The sequence below is a fragment of the Mesocricetus auratus genome, unplaced genomic scaffold (assembly GCF_017639785.1).
Source record: "Mesocricetus auratus isolate SY011 unplaced genomic scaffold, BCM_Maur_2.0 Super-Scaffold_100051, whole genome shotgun sequence".
Lineage (NCBI taxonomy): Eukaryota > Metazoa > Chordata > Mammalia > Rodentia > Cricetidae > Mesocricetus > Mesocricetus auratus.
This window is the reverse complement of record NW_024429228.1, coordinates 2,430,616-2,444,758: the sequence shown is the minus strand read 5'-3', so window position 1 is coordinate 2,444,758 and position 14,143 is coordinate 2,430,616. Positions and strand designations below refer to the sequence as shown.

At 35.0% G+C, this 14,143-nt stretch overlaps 1 protein-coding gene across 1 annotated transcript in view; it reads right to left on the bottom strand.

Moving 5' to 3' along the window:
- Znf804b (zinc finger protein 804B) overlaps nt 1-14,143 on the bottom strand; it is a 482,235-nt gene that overhangs the window by 98,075 nt on the left and 370,017 nt on the right. The window contains exon 2 of the mRNA XM_005083970.4: nt 13,018-13,161. Within this exon, the coding sequence (XP_005084027.2) occupies nt 13,018-13,161 (144 nt within the window). The remainder of the gene's footprint in view (nt 1-13,017; nt 13,162-14,143) is intronic.

Here is a 14,143-nt window from a genome sequence, read left to right as displayed (position 1 = left end):
AAGAGGGTTGTTATGTGTTTGACACTAACTGGTCTACATGATTAGTTTCAGAGCAACCTGAGCTAAAGTTGTAGTGAACACAATCTTCTGCCCCCAGGCAATTGTCACCCAATTATTGCCCACAGGGGAAGAGAAGACTGAAGAGGCACTCAGATGTAGGTGCTTAAACTATTTCAAAGTGATATATATATATATGTGTGTGTGTGTGTGTGTGTGTGTGTGTGTGTATGTGTGTGTGTGTATGTGTGTGTGTGTGTGTGTGTGTATCCTCCTGATCATCCATCTGATAAACTGCCTCATATTCATCATTTTTAAGGTTACAGAAAAAATGAGGTTGAGTCACCTTATTTGCAGTTCTTGGCTTGACACATTGCCTTTTAATTAGATTCTTTACTGAAACCACCAGCTGAAATTATTTGTCTTTTACCACACAGCACTCCCTATACATGTCCTTTCATTTTATTTTTAATATCTAGAAACATATACTAGTGTATATTTTTATTGGATATGTTGATTTTCTGTTTTTAAACACACACTATTATTAGTTCAAAGGATTGTGAATGTCTGTGAAGTTTCTTTTCTTTAGTTTTATTTTCTTTTTTACTTCATTTCAGGATTTTGGAAAAGTAACTGCCAAAAGTAGACACTAAACCAATATTTGTTATGGAAATATCCTAGAAAATCTATGTTTCCAGAAATAGTTAAGAATTTAAGATGCTAAGTAAATTCTCAACATGACCACTAAAACCTGCAAACTACTGGAAAAATAAATCAAAGGTCACATTCCCAACAATGCACAAAAGTTTAAAAGCCTTTAATCCCAGCACTCGGGAGGCAGAGGCAGGCAGATCTCTATGAGTTTGAGACCAGTCTGGTCTACAAGAGCTAGCTCCAGGACAGCCTCCAACGCCACAGAGAAACCCTGTCTCTAAAAACCAAAAAAATTTAATAAAAAACAAGAAGAACAAATAAATAACACAATAAGTACACATTCTCTCTCTGGCAGACAAGGATCCTGACTGCCTGTATAATTTCTTAGACTCCAGGAGATGGGGTCCATCAGAGAGTGAGATAAAATAAGGCATAGTATTCATGTTGTCAAATAACAAAGGATGTAATTTAAGAAAGGAATAAAACATTCACAAACCAATGTTAAAAGGAGAGCCATGGCAACAGCTATGCAGAAAGCATGAAACACAACCTGTCCAGATTGAAATCAAAAGACATCACAGTGGATGGAACCAGGGTGTTTCTAAAGGGAACAGAGATGGCCGTACATTCAAGTATGTATGGGCATCACATATTGAACTTGGTAGGTAATAATCAAAAGAGAACACAAAATTAGGGCAGTATGGAATGGTATGTATCTGGAATGAGTTGTGGGAGGAGTGAATATGGTCATAACATGTCATATGAAATCCGTCACAGCAAAATATAATTTTGGAGTTCTTATTTAAGAACTGAATAAGCTGTGTGTCTCTGTGAAATAGAAAGATACAATATCTAATGAAAAATAACATGAAGATTGGATATTAAGTATTGGATGACTACATCTCATATTTATTTTATTATATAAAAGCCTAACAGGAAATATTAAAAAATTAAGTGAATTTTTTATTAAACTATCACTCTTACTTATTGTTACATACTCCTATATTCATTCATTGTTTCTTAATATAAACTTATATCTACACATAACATTTTAAATTTAAAATTCACATAAAATATAGGCATTAAACCATCTTAGTCTCTTACACATTATTCTATGTAACATAATTTAGCCATTCTCATCTTACTATTTACAATATGTGTATTTTTAAACAGTTGTGTACATCAATATTCGAGAGTCCTCTGATTATTTTATTAAAACATAAGCTAAAGGGAAGACTTGTTAACTAAATTCATGCTTTAAAATAATTGATAAGTAACTAAAAGTAGAATAAATATTGAAATACTATGCTCATATGCAATTTTTCTCTCTCATCAATATTGAGTGTCACCAGTAATATTTTATACTTTCTAGGTTTTTTTTAATCCCTACAAACTTGTATTCAGTTGACTACTCTTGATGTAATTATCTGTTCCCACCGAATAAGCCACTGACAGTCTCTAGAAGAAATTGGGTTCTTGTCCCTTATTATCACTCCTATCTCTCCAAGGACTATAAAATTCACATCTGACTACAGAGCCAGCTGCCCTTCTTTTCAGACCTACCCTTCAACAGCTTTCAGATACACCTTTTTTAAAATCTCAAATAGGATGAAATCATCTGATTATTTAAAATGCCTTGGAGGCTGACAATTCTCCATAAAGTTTGCTAAATGCTTTAGGATGACATTAATTATAAGCATTTATATATATCCAAATATTTTCTTAGAGTATAAAAATATATGCTAATGAAAACTTTTATTCAATGATTATACATAATTTCAGGCTGGAGTTCTTTGATTTTTCACCTTACTTACTTGAAGCAATGATTAATCAATGGTGAATAATTATATGGGTGAAGAAGAGGGGAATGCTATACATTCATACTTAAGACGCATATTAAAATCTCAAAGTAGTTTTAATTTTCATTCCCCCGATGTCTTAGGATGTTTAACAATTTTGAATATTTTCAACTATTTTCATTTCATCCTTTGAGAATTCTTTGTATTTTAGTGTCCCATTTTTTGATGATATTGGTTTTTTATGTTTAGTTTTCCGAGTTCTTCATATGTTATAGATAACTAACACTATTAGATGAACAACTGATAAAGATAGTTTTCAAAATTTTAGGTTATTCCTTCACTTTAATTGTGCTGTATTTTACAGGAAATTTTTAGTCTCATTAATACCTGTGCTATCAAGATCCTTTTCAGAAAGCCCCTTTCTGTGGCAATGAATTTGTATACACTCTCTTCTTTCTTCTCTCTTACAATAAGTTCCATATACATTCTCTTCTTTCTTCTCTATTACAATCAGCCTATCAGGTCTTATGCATAGGTTCTTGATCTCTTTGGAGTTGAACTTTTTTTGAAGAAAGAAATAAGAATTCACCATCATTCTTCTATGGTACTTACCTACTTTGACCAGCACAATTTGTTGAAGATACTGTTGTTTTTTCTCCAAAGGGTAATTTTGGCCTCTTTGTTAAAAAAGAAATCATGTGGCTATAGGAGTGTGAAATACAGATGGCTAAGATTAAAGAAATGATGTCAAATTGAAGCATGTTTGCAGGAGAAATGGAACACGTATTACACCTGGAGTGAAACTGGTGAAACAACTATTGAAATCAGCGAGGAACTTCCCCAGAAAGGGTGGGATAGGGAGATGACTTAGAGGTTAAGATTTCTTGCTACTGATGCAGCGGAGGAACCTTTAGCTCCCAGCACTGTCATAGTGATCCAGACGTATCTGTAACTACATTTGTAGGGATCTTTGGTGCACTCTTCCGGTCTCTGCCTACTCTGTATGCATATGCTGCACTTACAGGCATTCAGATTAAACACTTACACACATAAAAAGAAGAAAACTTAAAAAAAAGCTAGAAATAGAACTACTACTTCATGCATCCATACCAGTCTTAGAAATATATATATATATATATATATATATATACACATATATGTCTAAGGAAATATATATCCTACTAAATATATTTATTTCATGTCCATTGCTATTATATTCACAATAGCCAGAAAAAGGAAGGATTCCAGATACTATGAACTGAAAAAGTAATAAGAAAAATGTATTTTTACAAAATATAATAGTATGTCACTGATAACAAAAACAAAATTATGAAATTCACACACAAATATGTAGACATAGAAAAATCATTCTAATATTTATTTATTTATTCATTAAATCATTTATTAATTATGTATACAACGTTCTGCATGAATGCCAGAACAGAGCACTAGATCTCATCAAAGATGGCTGTAGGCCTCCATGTGGTTGCTTGGAATTGAACTCAGGACCGCTAAAAGACCAGTCAGTGCACTTAACCTCTGAGCAATCACTCCAGCCCCCATAAAATAATTCTAAGTTAGGTAAGCCAGACACAGAAATAGAGATGTTGCATGTTTTATCTTAAACATAGACACTAGCTTTTACTCTTGCTTCATTTGGAGCATTAATAGAGGTGAAGAAGTTAGTACAGTACCACGAAGTGAATCATTACAGAGATAGGAGCTGGAAATAATTAGTAAAAAGGATTTAAGGGAGAAATAATAAAAATCGAAGGCTTAAATTAAAATTTCAGGTTATGTGGGCAGAGTATAGTAGGGAATATGAGGAGAAATAAAACATACTAAACACCTTTTCAAAAATCATATGGACACTTGTTATTGTACAAGATTTCTAACGTATTTCTAACATATATATACATATATATATGAATTAAAATAGAAGTTACCCTATTGTGAGTGAATAAAAACATCCTCTAGATACCACTGGCTAACAAGTAAAAAGGCAAATTTAGCATAATCCCTAATAAAACACATAAACTTTTGTCCTCATACGCACAGAAAGGGATAGTATTCACCCTTCATTAAGAGAACTTCTCTTAACAACAAAGACCATCACAAAAAACTATAAACAATCAAATGCAGATTTTCGGTGCACAGTCCCAAAGGCTATATCTACTTACACATTTATGGTTCAAGTAACATTATGAAAGAGTGATTAGAAAGATTATAAGAACCAGATGATAGTGAGATTTGCTGTGAGATTGTCTCCTAGTAATAGCAGAAACTATGCCCATAAAATCTCTGCAACATGACTGCCAAAACACGACCTGAACAGAGTTGATACCAGTGGACCTGCCAAGATGATGGATAAAGAACTACAGGAAAGAAAATAAATCTGGAAACAGGAAATGTGGTCCTCCCCAGGGAAGACTACACAATCTGTTGTTTAGTGGTGAAGTCAACCTAGAAGACACATGTACAAGTATCATTATACAGATTCAACAGGTTATACTTAAGAATTTGTCGATATTTACATACAAATACAATAATAATGATTGAAAAAGGAGGGCATCAATTTAAATGAGAGCAGAGGCATAAGAAAGTTCTGCAGAGTGGGAAGGGAAGGGATAAACTTTTTAATTAAATTACAATCTCAAAACTACAAAACAAGAAAATTCCCAGTTCCTGGAATGAATTATCTCTTTTGTAGTTGTTGGCCAGTGAGGTCCTGTAGATCCCTAAACATTACAGACTATTTCCAATGTCTTTGGTTACCCTCCAAAACATGATAGTAAGACCATATTACTGAAGACACTACATACTTGAATCATAGAGCATAGAAAACTCAAACTGATACTAACTGGGAAGTTTCATTTTATTGGCTGGCTTTTATAGTACTGAAAAGAGCTATTGATGCTAGACATGGAGAAAAGTGATCAGTCTTACCCAGATGTGATTAGAAGCTAAATAATAACTGGCTTTGAGAGATAAGTCTATGGTACAATAATAGCACTAACATTATAAGAGCAACCAAGTACCTTCTGATTGGATTTAAGGCCCACTCAGAAAGATGAGAATCACATCCAGCACTGACATAGGGTCTATGAATCTGCAGTAAGATAAGCAATAGTCCCCAGGGAGGCTGGAATCTACTACAATTCTTTCATTAAACTGGTTCCTTATACTTTCTCATTATACTAATGGATTAGAATGTCTTTCAATTCTCATCAGAAAAGCTTCTATTTGAAGTAGAAGATGATTAAAAAAGAGACTCAGAGCTGTTCAGGGTGCAGCATAAAAGCCTGAAGAATACTCATCCCCAAACGGAAAAAATATATATATATATGTGTGTGTGGTGTGTGTGTGTGTGTGTATCTCACATCTACTGCCTTGAAGATGGTGTGTTAAAGCAGTGTAAGGATCAGAGGCAATGGATGTATACAATTAACAGTGTCTTCTGGACACAGCAGGACATCTGCACATATGACCTCACAGTGGTTGTGAAAGTATGCACAAGATTTGTGCTATCACAAGTCAGACAAAATGGCAACACTGAGAGGAAATGGGAGTGAAATCACACCTCTAGCTGAGCAGCAATTGACAATTGATAGCTGCTAATTGAAAGACAGTAATTTTTTAATAGTGCATAAGTCCCTGTTAGGCTTCTGTAGAAGCCAATGAAGTCTGCATATATATGATCATAGGGGAATAACAATATCCAATGTGTTAAAGAAAATGAAGATGTAATACTGTTTGAGTGGAGGGTACTAAAAACTAAAAAATATTAATTTTGCTAAAAATTCTTATTGAATTATTGGCATGTGTGTCAGTAATGCCCCTCAATTCTAGAGGCATAGTGTCCATAAGAAACAACAATGACTTCTGTTTGCAGGGCTAATGACAGGAACAGGTGAGGGGCATCAACATATTAAAATCAAAACATTATTTTTTTCTTCCATTCTAAGAGTGTATGCAAGTTTTTACCAGCGTACTCACTTTCTAAGATAGTAAAAGAGAAGAAGCCTGGACTTTTATTGATATGGCTGATATAAAGTACCAATGGTTAAACAGTGAGGTCTTAATATTCATGTGCATTGAATAGCTGGCTCTGGAGAGTTGTCAAGCTGACTCTGATCTTCCTGGTTAGTGCCAAAGATGTTTGGAATTAGAAAAAATGATAATCCACTCTACGAAGGAAAGGAAAGTTCCTGCTAAGAGGTGTCATAAGACTTGGGGCTTCGATAAAGAGAAGCAGAAAGCTAAAGGTCAGATGGAAGAAATGCAGATACAGGGAATAACCAGTGATGTGCCCCTAGAATACAAAATCACTTGGCACATTTAAGACCAGAATGCATATTTTAAATAGATTTTTCTTTAAATAGAAAATCATGAGATCAAGAATTCTTTCAGCCAATATGAAATCAATATACAGAATAAGTTGAGTATGAGCAGAAAGCCAAGATCAGTTTTGCTGTAATTCTTCACAAGTAGAGAATCCAATTATGGTTAGGTAATTAGAAGAAAAGTTACACACAAAAACACATACACATACATGTACACAAACACACATGTATACACATACACAAACACATGTACACACATACATACAAACACATACCCATACACACACACACACATATACACACACACTAATATGTCACCATATTCTACCAGAAATAAGGGTTTATAGAATGCAAAACATAGAAGAACATTATACTAAATTACAGTGTCTAGGTAATTTGTGGATTGGACATGAAATGTCTCCCACATGCTCCAGTGTTTGAATACTTGGTCAGAACAGGTAGAAACTTCTTTGGAAGACTCTCAAAGCTGTAGGAGGTAGAGCTTTGGGAAGAAACACATCACTAGGGGCAGGTGCTGGGTTTTTATAACCCAGAAATATTCCCTATTCTCTCTCTTCTTGACTCTCAACAAAATGCCACCTGCTGCCATGCCTTCTCTGCCATGGTAGACAGCATCTGTTTATAAACTATGTGCCAAAATAAGACCTTCAGCTGTTTCTTGTCAGGTATATATATTGGATCACAACAATCAGAAACATAAGTAATACTCTGGTTACAAAAATCACCCAGACTTTGACTGTGGGGACACCAGACCTTGAGCAGAAACCCACTTCCCCTTGGGCCTGGGAGCAGGCAGCTGTGTAATGTTTACAGAAAACAATTCAGTGCTATAAAGCTCTTGATGGGGCTCAGATAAGGGCTCACTCACTGAGATACCATGACTTTGACACCCCCTACGGCTAGATGCTTCTTCCTGTCCCCCCTGCGGTGTCTCCCCGATTCTGGGGCCAGAGATTAAACCACCAGCCAGGAGAGTGAGAAGTCTGGAAAGAATTGTATGTAGATGGATGGCAGAAGTCCTTAAAAAGGGAAGCTCTTTTTTCTTGGAGAGACTTCTCCTGAGAGCTCTCTCCTAATCGGACTGGGGTCTCCTCCTAAGCTGAGTTGGAAAGCATAAAGTTTTCTTAAAGCAACCGACCGGTCTCTGTGTCATCTATCCCGACCACCTCGCTACATTCTCGGATGCAGGCCGCACAGCAGGTGCGACATTTGACATTTTCTTTCCATAATAGATCTTTTTGGGTAGCACTTAGAGGTAATTTAAATAAAATTGTAGAACATAAACAAGAAATAATTAGAAAGAATTCAATATGTACTGTTAGTGGTCAGTCTTTCCCTTTGTGTTCAAAGTGATAGTGACAGATCTATCTGCTCTGATATTTCACCTGGAGTTGGTAGAGAGGGAAAGAATCCAAAAGGACATTTCAGAAATGAATCATTTTGAGTGTGAATCTAAACCTAACAACTAAACAAGTTTCCCTAGGTGAAAATAAATCCTGTGTAAAGCAAAGGGAGATTAGGGGGATTAAGCATCACAAGTGGAGAGTCTGGAAGTGGGATCCTTGGTGAATACTGGAGGTGTTATTGAGAGATCTAAGTTGTACGTGTTTGTTTTTAATTTAGAAGAACAATAATGCCTCTGGGGCAGAAAAGACTTCCAAATGTGAGGATGTGTGATACTATTGTGATACAAAACATTTGCAGCTAATAGTCATCAAAACAATAGTATGATCTAAAGACTGTCGCATGAGGAGTTAATTCCTATTGACATATTCACTGTATCAGTCTCAGTGTTGTTTCAGTCAAATGAATGTGGTTTACATATACGTGGAAATTGCTTTTGGAATGATGCTCAGGATTTTTATGTAATTAGATGTCTGAGGCTATAGATGAAACAACCGGTTGTTTATTGAAAACGTTAGCTATAAATAGAGTTTGCCATAACTATAGCTTCATTGCATTTCCTTGTGAGAGAGGCTTTTAAAAATCAGATGTACTGATGGTGAGCTAAATTTTCCATATAAGTAATACCTGAATAGCTCAATATTTGATCAAATTATTCAAAAGTTATTACTAAATGTTCAACAGGTAGTATTATTTTGTTGTTTAAAGCTGTATAGTTAGCTATTTATTTACTTACTTCTGCAGAATAAAATGGGCCTGTGAGGAACTAAAGATATGACACAGAAGTTAAAAGCACTGTTGTTTTGCAGAGGACTGAGTTCAGTTTCCTTCACCAACATAGTAGCATAAAGTCGTCTGTGACTTCAGTCCCAGGACATCTGATGCTATTCCTTGCTCTCTGCAGGAAACAGGCATTCACATGGTATATATACATCTACATACAAGTAAACACACACACACACTAGAAAATATGCCTATGAATAATATTGTTATCATATAATAATCAGGTACACAATATTGTTATTTAGACACAGAAAATAGTTAAGGTTCAGAAATATCTTAAAATGAAGGATAATGAATGATAGAAGGATGAAAGGAGAATTCAAAGGTTGTTTTATTTCTAGTTCTAATCTGTCCTACTGCTGAGTAATGAATAGATTCTAACTTTGAATTTGCTTCTCAAAAAAGAATATCATATAACTGGAAGTTCAACAGCAGAAGCAAGAAATTTCATCTGAATCCACATGGAAGTAAAACGTTGGCAACCACTCCTATTACTTGGGCCAAAAGTTAGTCTTAGTTAGATCCCTCTATCGTCATAATCACTATGCCTGTCAAGAAGAGTTCTTAATGAAGCAAGAACCACATGGTTGCATTAAGCTTTGAAATTTGGAGATTGTTTTTACATATTTTATTTTAACCAAGGCTTCATTTTAGAAACATAAAGTTCCTTTCATTTAAAAGAGAATTTAAACCTCAGTTTCCTCAAAAAGTAAAGTAATTTTCAAAATATTTTGGGCCAACATAAATCTTTAAACAGAAGTATTTCCATGTCTCCCGGAAGCAGACTAACAAGGTCTACAGTAGATTTAACTATTCTGATGTTTCCAAAAGTGGGCAGCAGGAACAAAATTTTAATTGATTTTGAGAAAAAAGAATTTGGAAAGTTGTGTGTTTAATTAACTTTGCATGCAATTTCTTCTCCTTTAAAGTTCAGATAGAAGCTGTCAGTCTCAATGAAACATGCAGAAATGTGAGTTGAAATAAATCCATTAAGTGGAGATACATCCTAGACAGAGCCAAGGTGGGTACATTCAAAGCCATAAGGTGTCCGTGAGAAAATTAGAGGGCCAGACTGCAGTTCCAGGAGGAAAAAGCCGGATTGTGGGGTTTTGAGTGATGATCTGAATAAGCTTACGCTCTTAAATATCAGTGACCGACCACTGGAGAGTGCTGAGGGAGGGAGCAATTGTATGAACATGGTAGATTAATGTGGTCACAACTGAATTAGCTGATTTTAAATATGAAAAGTAAATATGAAACGGCAAATGGAGTTCAGTTAGAAGTTCTTAGAAATGGCCTATAATAAGAATTAGAAAAATGAGAATGCAAAATTGGGAGCTCAGTATAAGACATTGAAAATATTACATGAATGAAATTGCCTCAAAGCCAAAGGAATTCTCAAGAGAATGACAGCTATTTGTACTTCTTTGAACCTAACTTCCTGCCTGCCCCATAACCTGATGCAGATATTTTATAATACAGGATGCGCTGATTAGGTTGCAGTATTCTTTAAAAAATATAATTTCTTTTTTAAAAAATAGATTTGTTCTCTCTTCTTTATAAAATCAGTTTCATGTTCTCTCTTTTGAGTATTCCAAACATATAATTAAAGTACTTAATATATTATAATGCTCATTGGCTTGTCACCTAAATTAGGCAGCTTGTTCCCTAAAGCTGAGAAATAAATCCATCCTTTTATGTATCTACCATAGTAGTACACATTAGAAACTCTATAATTTTTTGATGACAATGAACACTGTGGGAAATTACACATAAGCCTAAAAATATATGGTAGTGAATATATAGATGTGATGAAAAGATTGAGAGCCAACTGTTCCAGTAACATCTAAGAAAACCTATAAATGAGTGTGAAGAAAATGATAGAAAGGAAATTGATTGGGGAGACTTTTATGCACCAGGGGGTGCTGTATGTTCTCACACTTTTCATGAGGAACCTAATTATCTTGTGTTTCTCTAAGGTAACAGTCTTCTGTCAACAACATCATCACATCTGGAAGCCCAATTTCAGATGTGCACACACATGCACATGCCTTTGTAAAGCACGGATGAAGAACAAACACCACTCTTTTATGAGACCTTCCTGTATCTTTTCCTGAATACCTACTTTATTGTATTAACATGTAGCCTGAAGACTGCCTTTGTAAATTAAGAGTGCAATTCTTATAAAAAGTTTGTCTTGCCAGGTGTTGGTGGGGCACGCCTTTAATCCCAGCACTCAGGAGGCAGAGACAGGCAGATCTCTGTGAGTTTGAGGCCAGCCTGGTCTACAGAGTGAGTTCTAGGACAATGCTCAAAACAATACAGAGAAACCTTGTCTCGGAAAAACTAAAAAAGAAAAAAATTGTCAATCAACAACTTTCATTCCATTAAGGAAGAAAGGAAGAAGATTATTTGCATAATTACTTTATAACTTCAAATGGAGTTGTTAATGGCTCCTTCCTAGATCAAACTGATAGTGCCTGGATCAACTTACTATAAATGCTGCTTTATGAATACAAGTACCCAGACATCACCTATGTCTACAGAGAAGGATGTGGAATTTCCCCTGAAATAGTCCCTCAAAAATAATGTAGAAATCTGAATTTGACCAACTTTCTGTGCTAATTAGAACAATCAGTTTATGAAATCAGAGAAGACAAAGAAAAAATGTGATAACATAATGCTAGGAAAAAAATCTCAAAATATCTCAAATTTGGGAAACAACCTATAAAGAGTAAATGTTAAATGATTAGCAAAAGTGCCATATATTAAATATTTTACAAATAATTTAAAACACAATATACCATATGAAAAGTAGATATGTTGGCAAACTGATTTCAAACTACCAGAACAATTGCAGGCACAATTAGAGAAACAAAATAATTCTATGATATTTTAATAATGATGATACATTTTTTAAAAATCATTATGAATGACAAAATATTTTCAGTTAATATTATAAGCTATTTGGAGTTTTCTTCTAACTTGTATAACAATATGAAGCAAGAACAGTATGGTGTGATAAATGAAATAAAAAAGAATATTGTGGAAATTCAATAGGCAGAGTATTTACTTTAATACATATTTGATTTTTTATTCTTTCAACTACAAAATCCAGTGACCTACATCAGAGTTATCAAATTATAATACTGAAAAGAACTCTATTAATCATTATTACCAACATACTCCAAGCTGCTTAGGATACACAAAAATACAGAACATTATAACCCTGAAATAGTCATGCCATTGATCTTTCTATGTCAGCTAAATACAGCAGTTATATGTACATCAGCATAGAAGCTACAACATTACGAGCATTGGGTTTCTCAAGGCCACATAGGCAGTATTTATTCCATAAATAATAGAAAGGATTTCATCTAATTTGATTTGAATAAATATTTCAGACACAGAGTACCCAAAATTTACCCAGATATAACCTTGTATTAGCTCCATTTGCCACTGTAATTCCTGTAATAATCATTTGGCCATAGGAATTTATGGTCAAAGGAATGCTGCAATCATATGTTTTAAATTGCCAATATCTCCATACCTCATACAGTAAGGGAAAAAGATCTAACAAGAACAACATTTTATTGTATTGATGTGTTTTCAAATCTAGTTTTTCAAATACAACTTGGAATATTTGAAGGAGAAAAACAAAAAAACACTAGAAGGATTATATCAGTTGTTCCATATGTTTTGTCTGTGTATAATTAGGGATTTTAGTTCTACCATTAGCTAATTAGGTTACTTTGAATGTAATATATAAATATATATATATTACATAACTCACTACTCTTAGAGTATCTCTAGGTTCAGTTCCAACTTTATGATACTTCTAAGAAAAAATGACTTCATCTGACATTTGAACAGAAAACAACCATTCACAGAAAATGAACATAAATTGACCTCACCTCCGAGTCTTAGATGACAATAAATAAGGCCAAATCCTTGCGGTTCTGCTCCGAAGTTATAAATCTAAGAGGAGGAAGGAATTTTCCCTCACTTTGGCTTACCTGCTTATGAGCATGGTCGTAAGAATTAATATGATTGTCAAACTCCTGGTGTTTGTGATACTGCTTGTCACATAATTCACAGTAAAAGTTTGCTTTTGCATCTTCCAGAGCCTTTGTTGTGGATTTCTCCTTCTCTGCAAAATCCTTTAAAAAGGGCAAAAATTGTCAGTTATATTTTTCTCTGGTAGGAAGCTGGTTTCATGTTACTATTTTATTTTACTATGCAAAGAATAAAATGCTGGGTTTCCAGATCTACTGAAAATTCAGTGTAGCCTCATTGCTATCATATCAATGGTCATAGAAGCTTTCCAGAAATAGTCCTCTGATTACTGTTACAGCTGATTATTACTCATTCTTTCTCTAGTCATCCATTCCAAGTTGTAATTCTGTCTATTTTCAAACACATTCCTGGCTATTTCTGACTTATCTCCATCAAACCTACCTTGCTCTCACATACATGTTACATATTTGTGTCCCATACAACCACACCTTCACCCAACCAATCAATTCACACTGAACACTCTCCCAGGGAAGTCTCTACTCTCTCTACTGCCAAAGCCTGATACATAGACAGTTTGACTTAAACCAAATGTCTTCTAAAGCTCCAGCACCTGTTAGATCTCACTATTAAACTTATTTCATGTGTTTCAAAATCATAATCTTTATTAAAAATTTTTTCCTTTTAAATTTAAATTACAAACAATATTATTTTACATACCGATCCCAGTTCCCTCTCTGCCCTGTCCTCCCATAGGCCCCCCCACTAACTCCCATACCATCCCTCATCTACTCCCCAGGGAGGGTGAGCCTTCCAATGAGGGATCATCAAAGTCTGACACATCATTTGGGCAGGGCCTAGATGTTCCCCCAGGTTGAGAAAGTATACCTCCATAGGGAATGAGCTCCCAAATTCCATGTACTAGGGATAAATACTAGTTTCACTGCCAGAGGCTCCATACCCTGCCTGGTTCCTGCAACTGTTACCCACGTTCAGAGGGCCTGGTTCAGATCTAAGCTGCCTCCCCAGCTGTCAAACTGGTATCCATGAGCTCCCACTTGCTTAGGGCAGCTGTTTCTGTGGGTTTCCCCAGTATGGTCTTGACCATTTGTTCATCAGTCCTCCCTC